The 24,628-nt window shown below is 45.2% G+C and overlaps 1 protein-coding gene across 3 annotated transcripts in view; it reads right to left on the minus strand.

The window, feature by feature from the left end:
* Positions 1–24,628, minus strand: part of CNTNAP1 (contactin associated protein 1) — a 525,816-nt gene that overhangs the window by 340,594 nt on the left and 160,594 nt on the right. For all 3 annotated transcript variants that reach the window (XM_077459411.1, XM_077459410.1, XM_077459412.1), the window contains exons 5-7: positions 21,878–22,081; positions 16,269–16,453; positions 12,912–13,052 (exon numbers count right to left, since the gene is read on the minus strand). In XM_077459411.1, coding sequence (XP_077315537.1) covers positions 12,912–13,052; positions 16,269–16,453; positions 21,878–22,081 — 530 coding nt within the window. The remainder of the gene's footprint in view (positions 1–12,911; positions 13,053–16,268; positions 16,454–21,877; positions 22,082–24,628) is intronic.

Consider the following 24,628-nt stretch of genomic DNA (forward strand, 5'->3'; position numbering starts at 1 on the left):
GCCACCTAAGATGGTGAAGTTCCCTGCTTGATTGTTTTGCCTTATGTCTTGATTCTTGTGAACTTTGAACCCTTCGCTCCTCCCATAAGCTTCCTATTTTAGCCATGCCTTTGCACTTCTTGTTTGCCAGATTACTGTGCTCTCTCCAGCCAATATCTTGCTCTAGTCACTCCTGCTGCCATGCCAGCTGTATTTTCGCTTCAGTTTGTTACAGACTTTGGTTTGTTCCTCGACTACGCTTCTGCTTGATCCCTACTTGCTATATCTGCTACAGGACCCTGGCTTACTCATCCCCTGGTGGGGCGATCCTGAAGACTGTGACCTGGTACTAACACGCAGCAAAACCCATCTCCACCATCAGAAACCCTGGTAAACACTAGTTAGTACTTAGTCCCCCCCCCCCCCCCACCATCCACCAGGATGACCTGCTGTTTCACTTATCCAGCTGGTCAGTGGGAGATTCTCTACTGCTATAGATATTGGTCCCTGAACCTGACCCCTGACTGTGACAGACTGGGATGAGTCACTGGTTGATAGGATGCTGGCGGATTACCAACCAGAGAGAAGGAAGCGGTCATATTTAACAGTGATAAAAATACCATTATTTCACTTCACCCTGCCCTTGGAGGTTCACTCAGCTGTATGCCAATTCATTCAGCTGCTCACACAGGAATCTCTGTAGACTGTACACAGTGCTGAGATTTCCCTTATATTTTCTCTGTTGTTAGAATGTTTTTAGCCTGTAGTGTTAGGCTATTTTTCTCTATTGGTGAATGTTTTTTAACTCTTATAGTTAAAAAACGTAGGTTCTTATGGCTATTTTTCTTATAGAATCGAATGATACAGAATGTTACATTCTCATAGGGAAAAGCAATCAAATACACACTGATGGTACACACATTACAAACATTCAGCATATTATTCCTTGCGTTTGCACAAATGAGGATACCCCTAAAGGTACAGGTATAAAATCTGACTTTTACAGACATAATTGCTGACTTTAACAAGCTATGTAATTGTGTTTTTTAATATTTTTTTTTATATATTATAGAAAAATAAACAGTAATTTAGTGTCTGCTTCACAAAGGAGAGTTTAAATTAATGGGATAGTTGATATTGATTTATCCCAGCGTTCATTGCATTAGTAGTGTGGCTTCTAAATTAATAAGCAGCTTCAGGCAGTTGCAAACTAATGATCAAGTTATATGTTCCACTCATGGGGATAATGTGGTCTTATCCTAAATTAATGTTATCTGTGGGAGAGACAATTCAGGCTTAACACTTAGTACACAGTGTGAAATTATACAGTGACATAATACTGTGCTCATTTTTCTGTTCTGAAACTCACAGCAATTGACACTGAGAGAATATTTAGCACCTTACGTTTAGTTTTTTTTAAAGAGTTTTCATAACTTTATAATATGCACCTAGGGATGAGTTTGGTGTTCGAGTTAGTGGGTGTTGTGTGCCTCCAGCACAGTATGCACCTGTAGCTACCCTTTTTTGCTGGTGTTCTCTAATACAGACATCTGCAGGAGTTCGTGGGTGTTGTGTGCCTCCAGCACAGTATACACCTGTATCTACCCTTTATTGCTGGTGTTTGCTAATACAGGCATCTGCAGGAGTTAGTGGGTGTTGTGTGCCTCCAGCACAGTATACACCTGTAGCTACCCTTTTTTGCTGGTGTTCTCTAATACAGGCATCTGCAGGAGTTAGTGGGTGTTGTGTGCCTCCAGCACAGTATACACCTGTAGCTACCCTTTTTTGCTGGTGTTCTCTAAGCCCTTGTACACACGGTCGGAGAATCCGTCGGAATGTGTCCTATCGGACCGTGTCGTCGGATAATCCGACTGTGTGTGGTATGCATCGGACTGATTCCATCTGACCCAATTTTCCAACATGTTGGAAATATTTCCCGACCAACTGGGCCGATCGGACATACTCCGATCATGTGTAGAGAATTTTGATCGGACCAAGTGCCACGCATGCTCACATCAAATTCCTACATCAAAGCTATTGGCTACTAGCCTGAATGTAGTCCCATCGTAACGAAATTACGTCATCACGTTCTGAAAGATCGGATTTTTCACCAACTTTGTCCGACCGTGTGTGTGCAACAGTTTCGGACAAGATCCGACGGACAAAATCCGACGGGCAAAATCCGTCGGATTTGGTTGTGGAAATCTCCGACCGTGTGTACAGGGGCTAATACAGGCAGCTGCAAGAGTTAGTGAGTGTTGTGTGCCTCCAGCACAGTATACACCTGTATCTACCCTTTATTGCTGGTGTTCTCTAATACAGGCATCTGCAGGAGTTAGTGGGTGCTGTGTGCCTCCAGCACAGTATACACCTGTAGCTACCCTTTTTTGCTGGTGTTCTCTAATACAGGCATCTGCAAGAGTTAGTGGGTGTTGTGTGCCTCCAGCACAGTATACACCTGTATCTACCCTTTATTGCTGGTGTTCTCTAATACAGGCATCTGCAGCATTTACAGTAGGTGTTGTTGACCTCCAGCACAATATACACTACCCAATTACTGGTTTTCCCATCTCCCTGCAGGCCATTACTATGTCTGGAAGGCCAACAAGGAGAGGCAGACAGTCAAAAGAGGACAAAGCAGGCTCTGTGTCTAAAGACAACAGTGCTGGTCGTGGACACAGTGCATCATCATCAGCACGTGGCCATGGGACACGCTTGTCCTTATTTTTGGCAGCTGGACGTATTGAGCTGCATCATGCCGAAGACTTGGTAGAGTGGATGACCAAGCCCTCCTCATCCTCCTCATCCTCTCTCACCCAGGCTCAGGGTACTAGCAAAGCAGCTGCCAACACGTCCTCTTCCCTCGTCTCAATGTCATCAGTCACTCCTTCCCTAGACCCACCATGTCCTCCTGAGGAGTCCCCTGAACTGTTTGAGTACAGGGTTGGGTACATGCCCAAGGAGGACGCTCAGTGTTTTTAAGGCTCTGATGATGATACCCAGCTAGAGGAAGGCAGTAGCGTGAGCGCAGAGAGAGGGGATGCTCAAGAAGGACATTAATCTGGCAGTCATGTTCCACCAGCTGCAGCATACTACCAGGTTTGCTCCAGTGATGAAAAGGGAGGGGATGATGAGGTCACTGACTCCATGTGGGTGCCTGATAGGAGAGAGGAGGAGGAGGCACATCTCCAATGAGGCAGGATGCTCTCCGAGGGCCAGCTTAGGGGCAGCACACTGACTGAATCACACCGCAGAGCTCCGCCTGTGCAGGGCGTGTTATTCCAAAAGTTCTTTGGTGTGGGCCTTTTTTGAGACGAGTGCATCAGATCGCACCGCTGCTATTTGCAACATCTGTCTCAAGCGTATCTCGCGTGGCCAAAACATCAGCCACTTGGGCACCACATGCTTGACCAAACATATGTTGACCTGCCATGCAGCTCGTTGGCAAGCGTACCTTAAAGACCCACACCAAAGAACAAAGCGGACCTCTCCTTGCTCCTCATCAGCTGGCATCTCCAACCCCACTAGACCTTCAGTCCTCTCTGAAACCTGCTCTGAGAGGAATGAAGGTGTAGAATTAGGTGTGTCACAGCCAAGTACTTGCAGTCACTCTGCTAGCAGTACACCCACGTCTAATTGTAGCAGGCAAATTTCCCTGCCCCAGCTGCCGGACCATGGAAAGAAGTTCACTCCCAGCCATCCACATGCCCAGCGGTTGAATGCTAGCTTGGCTAAATTTCTATCAATTCAACTGCTGCCTTTTCAGTTGGTAGACTCTGCCCCCTTCCGTGAGTTTGTGCAATGTGCAGTTCCTCAGTGGCAGGTCCCAAAACGCCACTTTTGTCCATGCCTCGCTAGGCAGGGCGGTCAGCAGTAAGGTGCATATTACCACTGACTCATGGTCCAGCAGGCATGGACAGGGATGTTACCTATCTTTCATGCCCCATTGGGTCATTCTTCTGGCAGCTGGGAAGGATGCAGGACAAGGTGCAGTAGTGTTGGAGGTTGTTCCACCACCACGCCTCCAAAATTCTACTACTGGTTGTGACACACCTCTCTCCTCCACCCCCTCCTCTTCTTCTTCCTCCATGGCCTCTTCCAGTGCTCTGCCCTTGGAACCAGTGGTGCTCTGTAGGCGTTCAAGCAGCTATGCAAGTACACAGGCAAAAAGATGCCATGCCGTGCTTGCGCTAGTTTGTTTGGGGGACAGGAGCCACACTGGGGCAGATATTTTGTCAGCTCTGCAGGGGCAGGCCGAGAGGTGGTTGACGCCATGCCAGCTTAAGCCAGGAATGGTAGTTTGCGACAATGGCACCAACCTCCTCTCCACCCTCCGACAGAGACAACTGACCCATGTGCCCTGTGTGGCTCACGTCCTTAACCTGGTGGTGCAGCGGTTCTTGGGCAGGTACCCGGGCTTACAGGATGTCCTGAGGCAGGCCAGGAAAGTCTGTGTGCATTTCCGCCAATAATTTAATGCCAGTGCTCGGCTGGCTGAGCTCTAAAAAGAGTTGAACCTGCCCAAGAACCGCCTTATATGTTACATGCCCACCAGGTGGAACTCAACGTTGGCCATGCTGCAGTGGCTGCACAAGCAGCAGAGGGCCATCAATGAGTACCTGTGTGACTATGGCACCAGGACAGGGTCAGGGGAGCTCGTTTTTTTTTCAACACGCCAGTGGGGTATGATCAGGGATGCATGCACTGTCCTGCCACCATTTGAAGAGGCCACGAGGATGGTGAGCAGTGACAGTGCATGCATCAGTGACACTGTACCTCTTGTCCACCTGTTGAAGCATACGCTGCGTGGAATAATGGACAGGGCACTTGAGGCAGAACAGAGGCAGGAAGAGGAGGACTTCCTTGCCTCACAAGGCCCCCTTTATCTAGACAATGTTCCTGCTGTCCCACCCATCACACAGGAAGAGGATGAGGAGGAGGAGGAGGCTTGTGTCAGCATGGAGGTGGAGCCTGGCACTCAGCATCAGCAGCAGTGTTTTAGAGATGATTTACAGTCCCAAGAAACACATGGACTTGTACGTGGCTGGGAGGAGGTGGCTGTGGATCATGTTGTCCTTAGTGACCCAGAGGACTCCAGACCAAATGCCTCAGCTAACCCAGTGCCTAAGGCCCAATTTTTCAGCCCCTGTTTAACAGGGGCATGTAATACAATTTTTGATGCAATGCTTTGCAGCAGGGCTCATTCCTGCACTTCAACTAGAGTATATGGGAGAGGTTGCAGTGTCGTGGCACCAGCAAGCAGTGCCTAAGGCCCAATTTTTCAGCCCCTGTTTAACAGGGGCATATAATTACAATTCTTGATATAATATTTCACAGCAGGGCCCATTCCTGCACCCACCGAGAGTAACTGTGAGGACTTATAGTGTTGTGGCACCAGCACCACCACCACAACCACCAAAGGCCCAATTTTTCTACCACTGTTCAACAATGGCATGTAATTACAATTCTTGATATAATCGTTCACAGCAGGGCGCTCCAGCGCCCACCAAGAGTCACTTTGAGGGCTTACAGTGTTGTGGCAACACCAACACCTTAGGCCCCCATTTCTGCAGAGCATACAGGGCAGGTCCCTACTTTCAAACATCCAACTTACAAAGGTCTTCTACTTGCAAACGGAAGGAGACAACAGGAAGTGAGGTGAAAAAAGATGGACGGCCAAAAAAATTATAAAGGAATGATAACCCTTCCCTATGTTTTCCAAAAAGCTTAAAAATAGATTTTTTGACTGGAGCTACACTTGTACCAGTTACAAATTACAAACAGGTTCTACTTAACACAACAAACCTACACAGTCCCTGTCTTGTTTGCACCGCCTGTATACTGCTGTTCTCAGTATATAGGGCCTGGGGGCCTCGCGCCTTTCCTTTTTTTTTATTTGGGTACGGGGTTCCCCTTAATGTGTATCAGCAAGCCGATCAAACAGCAGCATGTAACAAGCACCAAGAAAACTCCAGGAGGATAGACAAGCCAGTGGCATCTACAGCCACAAACAGTTCAGCAGACTGTCATGAGGAGAGGTGACGTTGGGTGGTGGGTACTAACAGGAAACCACTGGAACATATGGATAATCAAAATGAATTTAAAAAAATTAAAGAATAGGCAGAAATGAACCAGTGTAGTAATAATTAATAACTAATACAAAATACATATAGGAAATTACAGAATAAAAAGATAATAAAAATAATAATAATAATAATATAAAACCAACTTAATACTAAATGCTGACAAAAATAATTAGTTAAAATAGTGTATATAAAATAATAAAATTAAATATAAATAAAGTTAAATGTAGAATAATATATAGCTATAAAAAAAGGATCTTTCCATAAGCCGTTTTAAATTTATACAATACACAAATCTAAAAGCACCAACTTTTGGAGCAGCAATGTAAATGCATTTAAATAACCATATACAGTATCTCACAAAAGTGAGTACACCCCTCACATTTTTGTAAATATTTTATTATATCTTTTCATGTGACAACACTGAAAAAATGCCACTGTCCTACAATGTAAAGTAGTGCGTGTACAGCTGGTAAGTTCAATATGGCACCACATTGCAAAAAACTCTGTGGATCTGAAAAAAAAAGAACTGTAGCTCTATATAAAGATGGCCTAGGCCAGTGATGGCGAACCTTGGCACCCCAGATGTTTTGGAACTACATTTCCTATGATGCTTATGCACTGTGCAGTGTAGTTGAGCATCATGGGAAATGTAGTTCCAAAACATCTGGGGTGCCAAGGTTCGCCATCACTGGCCTAGGGTATAAGAAGATTGCCAAGACCCTGAAACTGAGCTGCAGCTCGGTGGCCAAGACCATACAGTGGTTTAACAGGACAGGTTCCGCTCAGAACAGGCCTCGCCATGGTCGACCAAAGAAGTAAAGTGCAGATGCTCAGCGTCATATCCAGAGGTTGTCTTTGGGAAATAGACATATGAGTGCTGCCAGCATTGCTGCAGAGATTGAAGGGGTGGGAGGGATCAGCCTGTCAGTGCTCAGACCATACGCCGCACACTGCATCATATTGATCTACATGGCTATCGTCTTAGATGGAAGCCTCTTATAAAGATGATGCACAAGAATGCCCACAAACCATTTGAAGACAAGTGGACTAAGGACATGGATTACTGGAACATTGTCCTGTGGTCTGACGAGACCAAATAAACTTATTTGGTTCAGATGGAGTCAAGCGTGTGTGATGGCAACCAGGTGAGGAATACAAAGACAAGTGTGTTTTGCCCACAGTCAAGCATGGTGGCGGGAGTGTCATGGTCTGGGGCTGCATAAGTGCTGCAAGCACTGGGGAACTACAGTTCATTGCGGAACCATGAATGCCACCATGTACTGTGACATACTGAAGCGGAGGCTTCGGAGACTGGGCCTCAGGGCAGTATTCCAACATAACGACCCCAAACACACCTCCAAGATGACCACTGCCTTCTTAAAGAAGCTGAGCGTAAAGGTGATGGACTGGCCAAGCCTGTCTCCAGACCTAAACCCTATTGAGCATCTGTAGGGCATCCTCTAACAGAAGGTGGAGGAGCGCAAGTTCTCTAACATCCACCAGCTCCGTGATATCGTCATGGAGGAGTGGAAGAGGACTCTAGTGGCAACTCACTACTTTACATTGTAGAAAAGTGTCATTTCTTTAGTGTTGTCACATGAAAAAATATAATAAAATATTTACAAAAATATGAGGGCTGTACTCACTTTTGTGAGATACTGTATGTGTGTGTGTATATATGTATATATATATATATATATGTATATTGATATAAACGATTTATTATAATAATTTCATAAGAGAAAAGGTATCTTAGGTATCTACAAAAAAGTGTACTGTGTGAAAAACCTATATAGCATAAAATGATTCTTTCCATTTGCTTATGTTTGTGTTGGAATTACATAATGAGCTAGCTGCTGGCTCAGCCCTGGAACCTACAGAGAGAGCAGATTGGTATTCCTGATAGACCTGCTGGATGAGGTCAGGATTAAAACCCTTGTCCAAAAAACCTATCCTTCAAGATCTGCCCTTGTAAAATACAATTCTCATCTAGGGTGCAATTTTTTCTGAGTCTACAGAAGTGTCCCTTAGGGATGTTATTAATCCACTTGGGATAGTGACAGCTATGGAAATGCAAATAGAAAAATTTACAGAAGAGAGCTTGAAGTGGGTTTTGGAAACAAGCTTACGATCTATGTGGCCCAATTAGAGGTCTGGGAACACCAATGAGGTGGGGCTCCACACATGTATAAATAAAATACATAAGCTTTTACAATTGTAGTGCAGTACAAAAATATTAATGATTGTCACTGCATGTTCCATAAAAAAATTCTGAGACGCAAAAGGGGTTATTACTCCAGATATTGGACTCTTCCCACAAGCCAATTGTGAGGTTGGCATAACAAGGCACAAAGGAAATGCCCATGGCTGTGCCCCCTATCTGGAGATAATGATCCCCCCTGAAACATTAACATAAAATAATTGTGTTTGAGGCAGAAATGTGTACCTGTAAATATAAATGGTGCCTGGGCAGGATGCAAGTGGGATTCCCTAGCTAGAAAATGGTGTACAGTGAGTTGACAGGGACAACCAACAAGATTTTTCCAAAATGCATTTTTTTTAAATGCTCAAAAGTTATAAGGAATCCTTGATGTATGAATTAAGGGACTTTACCGTGGACTGTAGGAAAAAAAATCAGTATGTTGGGATAATGCACTGTTAATGCTCTCCATGGAGGACACAATGGGGGTTATTTACTAAAGAATAATCCACTTTGCTCTGCAAGTGCATTTAAAAGTGCACTGAATGTGCACTTGGAAGAAGTCGCTGTAGATCTGAGGGGGACATGCAAGGAAAATAAAAAAACAGCATTTTAGCTTGCACATGATTGGATGATAAAATCAGCAGAGCTTCCACTCATTTCAGATCTACCCCTGAGGCCGCGTACACACGGGCGGACTGTTCGCCCAACCTTGTCCGCTGAACAGTGTTTGGGCGGACAGTCCGCTCGTGTGTGGGCTTTCAGCGGACAGTTTCAGCGGACAGTTGGACGGACAAAGTCTTTCGGAAATTCCGAAAAACTGTCCGCTGAAACTGTGTTTGAGCCAACAGTCCGCCCGTGTGTGGGCTTGTCCGCTGTACTTTCGAAATGAGCGGACTGTTCCCGCTCGGAAAGTCCGCCCATTTCGAGCGCGTGTACAGGTAGGCGGGGCCCGCGAAGGAGACGTCGCGGGCTCCGCCGCCTGGAATGGGCTTAAAGGGGAACCCCAACGCCGAAAAAAATCGGCGTGGGGGTTCCCCCCAAGTCCACACCAGACCCTTGTCCGAGCACGCTACCCGGCCGGCCAGGAAAGGGGGGCGAGCGAGCGCGCCCCCCCCTCCTGAGCCGTACCAGGCCGCGTGCCCTCAACATGGGGGGTGCCTTGGGGAAGGGGGGGCCGCGCGGCCCCCCCCACCCCAAAGCACCTTGTCCCCATGTTGATGAGGACAAGGGCCTCTTCCCGACAACCCTGGCCGTTGGTTGTCGGGGTCTGCGGGCGGGGGGCTTATCGGAATCCGGGAGCCCCCTTTAAGAAGGGGGCCCCCGGATACCGGCCCCCCACCCTATGTGAATGAGTATGGGGTACAATGTACCCCTACCCATTCACCTGTGAAATAAAGTACAAAAAAAAAACACAACACATGGAAAAAGTATTTTATTGCACAGCTCCGGGGGTCTTCCGTCTTCGGGGGTCTTCTCGCCGGACTCCTCCGCTATGTGTGTGTAGCTCTTTTACTAGCGGAGGAGTCCGGCTTTCTTCCTCCCCGCCGCCGGCCTCTTCTCCCGACTTCGGGGGTCTTGTCCCCCTCTTCGGTTCTTCTGCCGGGCCACCGCGCCTTCTTGTAGCTCTTTTACAGGCGGTGGCCCGGTCTTCTGTCGCCGCTGTCGTCGTCGCCGCCGCCGCCGCCTTCCGTTCTTGTTCTTCTTCTTGTTCTTCTTCTTCTTCTCCTGGAGATGTTGACTCGACGAGCTCTCCGGCCGGAATGCCAGGGACACGCTCCGCTGCCACTTATATAGTGACAATGGGGCGGTGTCACATGGTATATGTCACATGGGTTGGTCACATGGGTTGATGTCACATGGGGACTATGACATCGTAAGGGGCGGGGTCACCATGTGACCAACCCATGTGACATATACCATGTGACACCGCCCCATTGTCACTATATAAGTGACCGCACAGCGCGGCTCTGGCATTCCGGCCGGAGAGATCGTCGAGTCAACATCTCCAGGAGAACAAGAAGAACAAGAAGAAGAACAAGAACGGAAGGCGGCGGCGACGACGACGACGACGACGACAGCGGCGACAGAAGACCGGGCCACCGCCTGTAAAAGAGCTACAAGAAGGCGCGGTGGCCCGGCAGAAGAACCGAAGAGGGGGACAAGACCCCCGAAGTCGGGAGAAGAGGCCGGCGGCGGGGAGGAAGAAAGCCGGACTCCTCCGCTAGTAAAAGAGCTACACACACATAGCGGAGGAGTCCGGCGAGAAGACCCCCGAAGACGGAAGACCCCCGGAGCTGTGCAATAAAATACTTTTTCCATGTGTTGTGTTTTTTTTTGTACTTTATTCCACAGGTGAATGGGTAGGGGTACATTGTACCCCATACTCATTCACATAGGGTGGGGGGCCGGTATCCGGGGGCCCCCTTCTTAAAGGGGGCTCCCGGATTCCGATAAGCCCCCCGCCCGCAGACCCCGACAACCAACGGCCAGGGTTGTCGGGAAGAGGCCCTTGTCCTCATCAACATGGGGACAAGGTGCTTTGGGGTGGGGGGGCTCGCTCGCCCCCCTTTCCTGGCCGGCCGGGTAGCGTGCTCGGACAAGGGTCTGGTGTGGACTTGGGGGGAACCCCCACGCCGATTTTTTTCGGCGTTGGGGTTCCCCTTTAAGCCCATTCCAGGCGGCGGAGCCCGCGACGTCTCCTTCGCGGGCCCCGCCTACCTGTACACGCGCTCGAAATGGGCGGATTTGCCTCCTCCTTACGTGGGCGAGTCCGTTCATTTCAAAAGTTGAGCGAACTGTTTGCCCAACCTTGTTCGTCAAACAGTCCGCTCGTGTGTGGGCAAGTCCGCTCATGCAAATTTTGAGCGGACTGTTTGCCCAAACTGTTTGACGGACAAAGTTGGGCGAACAGTCCGCCCGTGTGTACGCGGCCTTAGATTTAGAGTGACTGCACTTCCAAGTGCACTTTCAGTGCGCTTGCAGTGTAAAGTGGATTTGCCCCCAATAATTCATCCCAGGGGATTGGCAGAACGTTTGCACACCTTGGGAAGGTGGTATAAGTAGGGATATTCGAAAAAATCCTTGTACAAAAATTTAAATTGTCCTTTGTTGAAGACTTCACTGGACCTGGCAGAGTCTACCAGGGATTTTAGTTCAATGTGGTGGTCGGATATATTTTGTAGGATATTATTAGCTTGTCTAATATTTCTAAAGCCCTCCACTCAAATATGCTGAGATTATCATACTTGGAATGGGATGAGTAAGTAACGGAGCATATTTCTGCTGTAACATTGTTTTTATAGCAAAATTACAACATCCATTTATCAATTTCATGTACTCATTCATTTTTCCTTTTTTGGCTACAATATTCTAGTATCTGTAGTCCCTCTGGTCCGTCATGCAGTAATAATATGGGCATTACACTGCCACTTTGTTGTCTTTCCTCTCCGGCTGAGATTAAAAGCCTGTCTTTTACGTCATTTGGGCTGCTTGACAAAGGAGGTTCCCCCCGGAAATGTGTTGTGGCTTGCCCACCATCCAACATCACCTCTCCTCTTAACAGTCTGCTGCCTTGTTTGCAGTCATAGACACTGTCAGCTTGTCTATTTTGTTGTTTTTTGCCATTTGTTACAAGCTGCTGTTTGATCTGCATGCTGGTACACATTCTGCCCTAAACTCTGCCATATGTTTGGATTAAATCCTAGGCCAGACTTAGAGATTTTAACCTGTTATGTGTACTTTGATTAATAAAATATTGTTCTTTTGATTCTACTAACTCCAGCGCCTTGTTTCTGTACTACTTTAGAAGCTTAAAGCGTAACTCCACTTTTGAGAAAAAAAATTCCCCTCTGGGTGATCTATTTACAAGGATCATAACAGCCTTTGTTGCAGATTCCTATCTTTTGTTATTCTCAAGAAATCCCCCTGTGTTTCTCTGTGCCCATGTGGAAAAATGAATCTAATGGGAGTGATTTCATAGTTATCAATCAGCTGTGGCACCTGGCACTAACAAGGAAATCTACTGGGCCTGCATCCCTTTTGATGTGTTCCTATTGGGAGTATCTCACCAAAAATGACATTGCCTACTGTAAAATCTGACTAGTATCTCAGTGCAGACTTCTGGGAAAATCGGTGAGCCAATCACACAAGCAGAATAGAGATGTTTCTGGGATGTGTCCAGAACACATTCTGTGTATAGAACAACTCCAGGTAGCCATATTGTATTGCATTTTCAGAAAATTACAGCAACTGCAGACTGAAAAGGAAAAATAATTTTTAAGAACATTCAATTACAATATGACTTGTGTTGCAATTTTATATTTTCATTTTGGCAATGTCTTGATTCCATACTTTATACCTTTTTATACCAACAGTTTGCATAAATTACATTATTAGGGAAACATTAAGATAGGCTCCCGTTGGCTTGATGAGAGCATGAATTAGTACAACAGTGATTTTTTTCACATGTTGTGATTGCTTAAAGTTCAAGTAAAAAGCTCTTGGGGGGGGGGGGGGGGGGGGGGGGGGAATCAGAACCTCTGCACTAAGAGGTCAAATAAATTTGTTCTGCATGCTGGAATAATGTAAATTCTGTCCAGGATCACAATTTGCAAATTACCCTACACATATCAACCTTAACTCACCATAAACCGTATAGATGATTTGTTCCTCCTGGCAAGATCAGCAATGTGGACATTATTGTAGATTATATTCTCCAGGCAACCACGAAAGTTCTGTTTATGTGAGATGCTTTTATCCTGATACATAATACCAGCAAAAAATATCTAGGCACAAAGAAAAATCAATACAAATCTTAACAGAAAAAAAATGTATTTTGCAAGATATATACATGAGATTGTGTGGCAAAGGTATGCTTTTCTTTAAAAGAAATGAAAAGGTAATGATTTGGGTAAATAATTTTTATATTGTAGACAGACTTCAGCCTGTCTTGTACTGGCCCTAGCAGTTAATATTTCAACTTTCTGCCTGGAGCTGAAGGTCAAGCACACATTGTGACAGACCTAGCCACGGCTTTTGAAGAGAACCAGGAAACCTTTGTTTCAGCCCCCCATGTCCCTCTTATGTGTAAGTAACCCTGTGTCTATTAAGGGCACAGGGTGACCAAGCAAATAATGGACAACTACCTAATGGACACTGAGTATTCAGTTTGGACAGTGTACAGGATGCGGTGGTTGGGTCCTGGAAGGACGCTATGTTTCCCCTCTGTTTGGACTGTGGTCCCTTTAAGGGAATAAAAGTGATTAGCTCACCTGTCAGAGAAAGTGTGTTTAAAACCAAGACAGGAAGTTGTAGGTGTGTGGAGGAGTGTAGAGGGCATGGTGGATGGTGTTTGTGTTGCCACAACAGAAGTGGACAGCAGTGTCCTGCCTGGAAGCCTCCTGGCAGAGGAAGCCATCTGCCATAAAAATCAAGGACTGTTTGATTGAGACAGCTATTCTGGACTTTGCAAGTCGGTGAGACTAAAATCTTTTTCTTTTTTTTTTTTTTTGGCTGCTGTAAAGCTGTTTAAGTTTAATAAACCTTTTTTGTGTGAAAAGCCTGGGTCCTGCGATCTAGCTGGTCCCCCGAACATTACAACAGTAATATTTATCAACAATATCCCTCAAGAAATCTATGACGCATTAACCCCACTGTATCAGAATGATGGAACATTGTATGAGCTTTGCCTCAGACTATTGTAGGTAGGATACAAACAGTCTGTTACTGGGGTCTCCTGCTATTCTCTGAAGGTGTGCTGTATTTATAATTATGATTATGGGTATTGTAATGTGTGAGCCCGCTGACAACAAGTCTGACCTGAATAGTCTGGATGGGCACTGAGTGATCCAGGTGGTTAATTAAGGATCCTCTGTGATGGGAATAGCCATGAGTCAGCTGTAACTCGTTAGCTAAACCATTGTGTGATGTTTTGGGTAAATATTTGGGTCATTGTTAATGTGTGAGTGACCTTCTTCTCAAGTGTATAAAAGCCTGTATTCTTGTTCAAATAAACAGTTCCAGCTTTGCAGTCAAATGAGTCCTGCTTAGTTCCTGGTTGTAATGTTTAGCTATAATATCTATATTCAGAGTGGAGGAAGTGGTATATGACGGAAGCACTCAAGCGGATTGTGGGATGTTTCATTTCATTGGTGGCAAGCAGTGGGATGCTTCCTGTAATCTGTGACATCCAAACCTCCAAACCTCCATCTGGATCCAAGGTCTGGATAGCAGGAGCGGAGAGGTACAGATACCAGCCCCCATGGAAGAGGAATTTGGCAGGAGGTTGTGAGAGATACGAATATAGCACAGGGGACCAGTGTCGGAGCAGGTCCTGCAGGGATGGTATGATTCTGTCCGCCGGGAACTCTGGAAGGAAGTGAATTTTCTCCTCCTTCCAGGAAAGGTAATGGTCACAGTACGAAGTGCGAATTATGTTTTGGGGGGGAGAGCTACAGAGCCCTTCGCTGGTATGTAGCCCAAGTGTGCCCATGGACAGCGAATGACACCGCAAGGCTTTGGCTATGGCAGCCTGGGGCTGTTATTAGAGAGGCTGTCCAAAGGCCCTGACTTTGGGAGTGATTTGGAGTTGCGTTTGGAAGAAATCTTGGAATACAGAGAACGGATGCTGAATGTCTCAGAAGTTCCCTAGGCACTGGAAGATTTGGAGTTTCAAATCAGGAATGGGAGCTGGAGATCGCCTACAGATGGCTGCTCGATTCTGCTCGGCAGCAGGTCTGGGCTCCCTTTGCCTGGGACTATCCAGAAGTACCAGCCAACAGTCCTGAAATCCTGGAGGACTATCCTGAAGAATCGGCAATGTGGCAGAGTAACAGTGTGTGTTGCCCATCCCTGCCCACAGCTATGGATGCAGAGGTCTTATGGTGAATGTAGCAAGTGTTGACTGACCTTGACGATCCTGTTTCTGCACAGGTTGAGCTTGAATGGAGGAATGCGTCTGTTCAGCAGCTGGATAAAGGTATGGGAGATGACACAGCCGGTGTCCAAAAATGTCCGCCTATCAAATAGTGTCCGCTGTGTACTGTGCAGGCTCAGAGCTTGAGCAGTACGGAGCACTATCCGACGAGTGACAGCATTTGACATGACACCGGCTCATCTTTCCATTTGCAGTTACAGAGCTCAGGAGAAGAGGAAGCCATCCTCATTCCCCAGCCACAGATCAGAAAATGTATCGGTTTAATTGACTTTTCATCAGAGAATGTTATGGATTCCGAATCACCTGCCCAAGTGCCGCCAACCCGTGTCCTGGATCTTCAGCAGTTCCAGAGACTAGTGATTTAATTGACTTTTCTGCTGAGGAAGAACAACTAAGTGAGCCTCCAGTTGAAGCACTGGCAACCAGACAGAGGGTCCAAGACCTCTTCCCCCACACCTGCAGCAGTTCTGGAGGCCCAGGGTGAGAAGGAGATGGTCACTTTCCAGCAGCAGATCAAATTAAACAATAAATGGAAAAAGTGTTTTTCTCATAACTAAGGGGGCATTGATTAGGAGTGGTCAGGTCTCTGCTTTGCCATATCAGTCACAGGCAGCACAGAACAAGAGAGCTGGATCAGCATACTACGATCTTTCTGGCCATCCCCACCCCTCACTTGGCTCAGGGTTGGAGGGTTATAATCCCTGCAGGCTCTGCTTGTGTAGTATGATCACCACATGTGCACAGAGAAATGTGAATTGTTTGCATCCCGTACGACATGTCACACCTGGCAGAAACTGCTGCATTCCTTATGTCAATCTGATTTGTTAATGCGGAGTAGACCACTTCTGACAGTTTCCTGTACCATTTTAATAGCACAGGAATCTTTGTGAATTCCCTGTAATGTAAGCTAAGAAATGCACATGTACCATAGCAAAAATATGCCTGTATTGTATTGGAAAAGACCACAATGTTCATGTCTGGCATTCAAAAATATGTTTACATTGTTTTGTTTGCCAACCAACATGAATGTAATATAAAATATACACAGGGTTGAATGCAATCATACCTCAATGTCCAGGTCTAGCTGGTCAAAGTCCCCCTTGCATCGAAGCCTTTGCACTTCTCCATCTAGAGTTATATTGAGGTCACGTCCGTTGCGCTGAATATGAACGGAATGCCATGCCTGGTCATCCAACAAACTCCCCAGTGTGGTAACTGTGTGACTGTCTACTGGGTGGAGGGGGCTATTGCCTATTAGCCATTGAAGAAATAAATGAGAATTTATGTTCAATATATTTCTGGTATGCAAAGTCTAATTTTTAAAAGCTTATAATAGAGCTTCAATAAATTTACTTCTGTTAGTAAGTGCTTACAACTAATCATCAATTTAGGTAATATAGTGATAGATTTTTTATTTTTTTAAAGCAGAACAGACACTGTACACTGTTTTCATTGTTTTATTTAGATACTAATGTAGTTATATTCCCTTTGTTATTTGTTTGCCTTATCTTGTAATGATGGGCTCACATGTTGTGGCTGCAGTTTGTGGTGTCATGGCTGATCAATTTTCCTATGTTCATATAATGGTTCAGCTAGCTACTCCAAGAGGACAGGACAACTTTCTGTTCTGGGTGACACAGCATTAAATGCATGCCCTGCCACCCGCTATGTGTTGTTGCTAATGTGACAAAATGCTGCATGGTGTGCTGCGTGTCTGTAAATGCTCTGCCTTCTAGACTGAGAGACCCAGGAATTGTGGGATATATAGTTCCTTTGCAGGTGTCAATTCATAGTTTACAGACAGGTTTCATGCATTACCCTGTGAAGTGCCTGTTTTAACACAAATCAAAACAGCTGACACAAGAATGTGAGGATTTATTCTACTCTGTACTGTGTGTACAGGGCAACAAATGACACCATGAAACCACATGATCAATATGCGACTTATGTAGGTGAAATATAGAAGGTGCACGTAGGAATGTTTACCGTGCCTTTTAAAATCCAATTTCATCAATAAAAAAAACATTTTATTTAGGTTTAGAAAAAGCCAGAGAGGTTTGGAGCCTCTATTGATGTTTTATGGCAGTCTGAGTTTCTACCATTGGCGGCTGGTGCTTAATATTTTGGGGGTGGGAAAAAACAAGCCTCCCTCCTCACCCGCCTGGGCCCACCCACTCACCTGAAGCTCTAAAAAAAAAAACCTGATAAAATCCATGTATCTGGCACCCTGCATATAGATTAGGGGGGCGGCGCCCCTAATGGACGGGCTGCCACTGGTCTCTACAGCAAAAGTATCCCCTTGTTTTGTTTCAAGCAATGGCTACATACAACTGCTTTCTATTTATAGGGATTTTGGATACCCAAGCTGTGTCCTTAATGCTAGTGAACTAGTTCACTAGTTCTTTGTTGTCATATTAGGTTTTTGATGGAGTTCTGTTTAAAGGTCCAAAGTAGGGATGAGCCAAACACCCCCCCGGTTCAGTTCGCAGCAGAACATGCGAACAGGCAAAACATTTGTTCGAACACCGTTAAAGTCTATGTGACACGAACGTGAAAAATCAAACATACCAATTTTAAGAGTTAATATGCAAGTTATTTTCATAAAAAGTGTTTGGGGGCCCGGGTCCTGCCCCAGGGGACATGCATCAATGCAAAAAGTTTTAAAAACTGATGTTTTTTCGGGAGTAGTGATTTTAATAATGCTTAAAGTGAAACAATAAACGTGAAATATTCCTTTAAATTTCGAGTCGGGAGGAAGTAGAGAGAAGACGTTGCTGGAAGACGCAGCAGAGGAGACCCTGTTATTCCAACAATTGATGTGGGGATAAGATCCATGATCCGGGAGTAGGGACACACCGCCTGGATTGTTTGAGATCCTTTTTCTCTGCTGTTTACCTTACAGCAGTAAGGTAAGGGGCCACATCACTTGATGTGTGTGGAACACTGAAGAGGCACAAGAGTGTGTACACACCGGTTTTCCTGGCACCCTGTACCTGGAGAAGCACTTTACGAATCACGTGTCACTTTATATATATATTTTTTTAATTTTTTTAAGAGACTTTGCGATTTTACTTTATTCATGTGTTTCAATTGCACTGTGTGATTCACGTGTGTGTCATTATTGATACAGTTTCTAGTTTGTTGTGTCAACCCTTTTTTTGAGGAAAGAGTTTGCTTGCATTATATATCCTCACTGGTTTATGTGATTGTGAACTCATGAAGCACTGGACACTTTAATATTGTGTATATATTGTATGTTTTATTTTAGCACCTGACACTTTATTCACTGATTACGTTTGGTCACGATAGTTGAGTTACACTATTGTTTAGTTATATGCAATTTGGTATGCAAATAATAGTAAGCACCAGGCACTTTAGATTAATTTATTAATTTACTTATTTTAAGGGAGCGCAGCACCACTTATTTGATTTTGATACACGTCTTTCAGTGGTAGGGTCTATACCTCTGTTGGTGTTCTGCTGCAACCCACCCCTAGCATTTATTCAGGTTATATATGATAGCGCGGGGATACTCCAATTCTATCTATTGATTTTAATAATGCTTAAAGTGAAACAATAAACGTGAAATATTCCTTTAAATTTCGTACCTGGGGGGTGGCTATAGTATGCCTGTAAATTGGCACATTTTCCCATGTTTTAGAACAGTCCCAACAGTGCTAATTTTAACCACTTGAGGTCCGTGCTATAGCTGAATGGTGGCCACTGCGCAGGCCTGAATTTCCGGGAAGCCGTCATAGGATGTCCTCCCCTTTTCACGCTCCACCTGCAAGGCATGCGTGGCCCACGCTGTGATCACCGAATCACACATCCCGGCCCCTTACCACATGATCAGCTATCAGCCAATGACAGCTGATCACGTGTATAAACAAAACCTCTGTAATCGTCACCTCCTCCCGAGAAAAAAAAGCCAATCACCGTCTTATGCTTAAAGGACATCGATCCTGAAAAGGAAGGAGGCACATCTGCCTCCTCCTCTGTGCCTCCAAGTGCCACCTGCCATTGCCCACAGTGTCCACCAGTGCCACCTATCAATGCCCACCAGTGGTGCCAATCCGTGCCTCACTCATCAGTGTCACCTAGCAGTGCTGCCTTTCAGTTTAACCCATCGGTGCCCATCACTGCCACCCATCAGTACCTATTACTGCCACCTATTAGGTGGCATTGGTGGGCACTGAGAAGTGGCACTAATAGGTGGCAGCTATAGGTACTGATGGGTGGCACTGAAGGGCATTGATAGTGCCACTTCTCAGTGCCCACCAATGCCACCTATCAATGCCCTTCAGTGCCACCTATCAGTGCCCATCAGTGCAGCCCATTGGTGCCCATCAATGCAGCCCATCGGTGCTCATCAATGCAGCCCATCGGTGCTCATCAGTGCAGCTTCATTAGCGTACATGGATGAAGGAGAAAAATTACCTGTTTGCTAAATTTTATAACAAAATATAAAAAAATATAATTCATTTTTTTTTTTTATTCAGTCTTTTAAATTTTTTTTTTACAAAAAATAAAAACCGCAGAGGTGATCAAATGGCATCAAAAGAAAGCTCTATTTGTGGGGAAAAAATAATAAAAATTAAATGTGGGTATAGTGTTGTATGACCGCGCAATTGTCATTCAAAATGCGACAGCGCTGAAAGCTGAATATTGGTGTGGACAGGAGGGGAGTTCAAGTGCCCAGTAAGCAAGTGGTTAAAGGCTTATATGCATGGTATTGTCATAAAAAGTGTTTGGGGACCTGGGTTCTGCCCCTGGGGACATGTATCAAAGCGAAAAAAAAGTTTTAAAAACTGCAGTTTTTTCGGGAGCAGTGATTTTAATTAAGCTTAAAGTGAAATATTCCTTTACATTTCGTACCTGGGAGGTGTCTATAGTATGCCTGTAAAGTGGCACATGTTTCCGTGTTTAGAACAGTCCCTGCACAAATTACATTTCTAAAGGAAAAAAAGTCATTTAAAAGTACCCGTGGCTATAATTAACTTTGTCGGTCCCGGCAATACAAATAAAAGTCATTGAAAAAACGGCATGAGGTTCCCCCTAAAAAATTCCATACTGGGCCCTTCAGGTCTGGTATGGATATTAAGGGGAACCCTGCGCCTATTTTTTATTTATTTTTTAAATGGCGTAGGGTCCCCCTCAAAATCCATACCAGACCATAAGGGTCTGGTATGGATCTAAAGGGAATGCCATGCCAAAATTAAAAAAAGAAAATGGCGTGGGGATCCCCCAAAAAATCCATACCAGACCCTTATTCGAGCTCTCAACTTGGCAGGCCACAGGAAAAGAGGGGGTTGAGAGAGCGCCCCCCCTCCTGAACCGTACCAGGTAGCCCCCCAAAGCACCTTGTCCCCATGTTGATGGAGGAAAAGGGCCTCATCCCCACAACCCTTGCCCGGGGGTTTGGGGGTCTGCAGTTGTACCCCTACTATTTCACAAAAAAAGTGTCAAAATGTTAAAAAGTCCTTTATTAAAAACTAAAAAAATCCCACAAAGTCCATTCATCTTCTTCTCTCGCTCTGACGGACCTAAAAAAAAAAAAACCTGCATGCCACCACCGAACAGCCTCCATGGGAGGCATCCACCATAATGACTGTCCTCTCAGGTGATAGTTCTTTTATAACTGAGGGTGGGTGACGTACCCGGGTGACACTGCCCCCTCTGAGGCACAGGACTTCCCAATGGCTTCCCTGTGGCGTCAGAGGGGGTGCCTGTTTAAGGGTCTGGTATGGATTTTGAGGGGGATCCCTACGGCATTTAAAAAAAAAATAGGCACAGGGTTCCCCTTAATATCCATACCTGACCAGAAGGGCCTACTATGGAATTTGGGGGGACCCCCCCACGCAATTTTTTTTTAAATTTTGGTTTGGGGTTCCCCTTAATATTCACATCAGACTCAAAGGGCCTGGTATGGATTTTTGGGGGGACCCCATGCCTTTTTTTCAATGACTGTTATCTGTATTGCCTAAACCCGATAATTCATTATAGCCGCGAGTAGTTTTAAATGACTTTTTCTTTCCTTTAGAAATGTAATTTTGTGCAGAGACTATTCTAAACATGGGAAAATGTGCCACTTTACAGGCATATAATAGACACCTCCCCAGTTACGAAATTTAAAGGAATATTTCACTTTTATTGTTTCACTTTAAGCATTATTAAAATCACTGCTCCTGAAAAAACGTCTTTGTTTAAAAAAATGTTTTGCATTGATACATGTCCCCTGGGGCAGGACCCAGGTCCCCAAACACTTTTTATGACAATACCAAGCATATAAGCCTTTAAAATTACCACTTTTGATTTCTCCCATACATTTTTAAAGGGTGTTCTGTGGCTTTCGAATTTGCCGCAAACACCCCAAATTGTTCGCTAAACTTACATTCGACTCTAACATCGGCTCATCCCTAGTCCCAAGCCATGACATGGTCTTGCTTGCATATGTCTTTACAAAGACAAAAAACAGTTTACTACCATAGACAATTATTCTTATCAAAATGTTTCTATCAAAAAACGTTCAAACATTTTCATTCTTTCTTTTATTATATTAATCAAAATATGTGCAACGCATAAACATTTCATTGTTGTCTATGTCTTTCTCAGGATCTTATTTCAGTATGCCCAATTAGTCACTTTATCAATACGAACATTTGTAAAGCTCCTTACCAAGACTCATCCTGAAGACCAACTGAGCCTTCACTAACTCCAAAGTGATGTAGTCTCCTTGAGTCCCTTCAGCGTGCATTAGTACTCCATCCTTCTCCAGTGTTTTAAAATTAAAAGAGATGTCATCTTCTAGCGTGCGATTCGTTTTCTTCCTGAACTGGTATGAAATAAGGTCATCGCCATCAAATGACAGGACATCATGGTCTGAGGACATAGAAGGACACATCAGAGAGGGAATGGTTTCCATGAGATAATAGTTTGTTGGGTGAGGTGGGATTGGATAACATAGATGGAGTCTGGAGGTTTGCAATGATCCTCTTTGTCATTATGCAAAGAAGGATTGGAGCTGCAGCAGTTCACTTTTTAGATAAAGTAATAGTAAATTCATCCTGCAGCACAACCATTTAAAACAGTTATTGGTGGAACACAGGTAAAGAGCTGTATAAAAATGTTTCAGATTGTTTGTTTGCAGTTTTCTGCTAAAGAGTCAAACTTTTCAGTATGATGGCCACATCACATGAGTCATATTCATGGGCATTTAGCAAGATACTATGAAAACCCCAAAAAAGCTGCACTTCTGTTAATATAACAGAAAAAGCTGCAAACACAACAATGAGATATTTATCACCAAAACTGATATATAAACAAAGTGTTGCTCTAACAAAAACTATATTCAAAATATGAAAGTATCAGGTGCATGCGTGGCGGCTCATGACATGGATGCTTAGTCTGGGTGCTCCATCCCACTCCAGCCATCCAAGGCCCTCCAGCGTCACAAGCACCCACAATCCCTGCCTGGATCAACCCCCCATGCTCAGCAAAGAGAAGCCTAAGCACCATTTTTGGAGCAGAACAGTCATGGGCTGGGACTTCCAAGATGGCGGCCATGCCACACTGTCCAGCTCCAGTCCGCCTCACCAACGCACAGGCCGCATCTCCATCCTCCTCGCTGCAGCTGGGATTCTCTGTGAGTACTCACCCCCCCCCCCCGAACCCGCATCCCCTGTCTCCACAGAGTCCATTATTGAGCAGTCCCTGGCTGATCTGAACTTCTCCCCCATGAAGGCCGGCCCTCCCCAGCCCCACCAGGCACTACAACCCAGGGATTTGGGCCTAGGTCAGCCAGTGAATGTGGCGGACTTATTGGCTAAGTTTGCTGATGGTGCTATCTGAGTTGATCCAGGAGTTCCATATTTTAGAGAACTTTTTTTGGGCACTCGCACGTTACTTTATATAGTGGTATAGCGTGGTTAATAATGGTGAGCCAGAATGCTACAGTGGGTAAAGATTGGGGCTTCCAGTGTATGGTATCTTTTTTTGCGTAAAACATTACTATGCATATAAAGGACTGTACATTTTTGGATAAATCTTCATCGTCAATGTATCCCAGCAGACATCTAAGGCCGCGTACACACGCGCGGACTGTTCGCCCAACTTTGTCCGCTGAACAGTGTTTGGGCGGACAGTCCGCTCGTGTGTGGGCTTTCAGCGGACAGTTTCAGCGGACAGTTTGACGAACAAGGTTTTACGGAATTTCCGAAAAACTGTCCGCTGAAACCTTGTTTCAGCGAACAGTCCGCCCGTGTGTAGGCTTGTTCGTCAAACTAAGTTCCGCGCATGCTCAGAAAGGATTTACACGCCGAAAGTTATAATGCAGTGTATAGGACGTCGTATTTTTCGTCCCGTCGTACGTGCCGTTCACGTCATCGCGCACGGTTTCAGCAAACTGTTCGTTCGTCGTGTGTGGCCATGTCCGTCCATGCTAATTTTGAGCGGACTGTTTGCCGAAACTGTTGGACGGACAAAGTTGGGCGAACAGTCCGCACGTGTGTACGCGGCCTTATGGGATTACAAATGTTAGGTATCGTAGCTACAGAGCTGATAAAGGCTGTGACTTCTGACTAGAACTTCAGAGCACATTCCCACTGAAAGTGATATCAAAGTGGATCTCCAAACCATAGGAGCCAGCATGTAGATCATAGAAAACAACTTAGAAGCCAACATTGCCAGAACAAACCAAAATACTGATTGTATTCAACTCCTACAGGATCAACTCGAGACAGCCAATGCTAAAATTAATGACCTAGAAAACAGGAATAGGAGATACAACTTCAGGGTTAGAGGTCTCCCTGATTCCTATAAAGATGTCCCACAAACAATTTGCGATTTTATTAAGGAACTACTCCCTGTCATTCCACAGCACAGATTGGAGCTAGACCGGGCCCACAGGGCTTTAAGGCCTCCAAGATCTGACGGCCTCCCCAGAGACATTGTCGTAAAACCACATTTCTATTCCGTCAAGGAGGAGGTGATGTGCAAATCACGAGCCATGTCTAAACTTATGTTTCAAGGTCACAAGCTGCTAATCTTTGCGGATCTTTCCCCCTCTACTATGCAAAAAACTAAGAGCCCTAAAACCTTTGCCTTAAAGAAAACAAGTACTGGTGGCTCTTTCCATTACAACTCAAACTCATCTTTAATGGAGAGTGAAAAACTGTTACTAAACCTAGGCCTCATTCACCATGATCTGAATCATCACCAGCCTGGGCCGGCTCCATCTCTGCAAAAAGACAACTCCCTACTAGCCCATTGCCTCCAGCCTGGGAGCCTACAAGATCCAAAAAGTCCAAGGAAGCCATACCTCCCTGAGCCACCCCGGACAGTGGATCACCATTTTTTCCCCTTATTTGCTGGGAGGACTTTAGCCTTCTACCAGAACTCTGTGAGCTAATTTTTTGTCTGTATATCTTT

This window comes from Lithobates pipiens, unplaced genomic scaffold (genome assembly GCF_037356315.1).
Source record: "Lithobates pipiens isolate NorthernLeopardFrog02 unplaced genomic scaffold, aLitPip1_a1.2 Scaffold_28, whole genome shotgun sequence".
NCBI classification, from domain to species: Eukaryota; Metazoa; Chordata; class Amphibia; order Anura; family Ranidae; genus Lithobates; species Lithobates pipiens.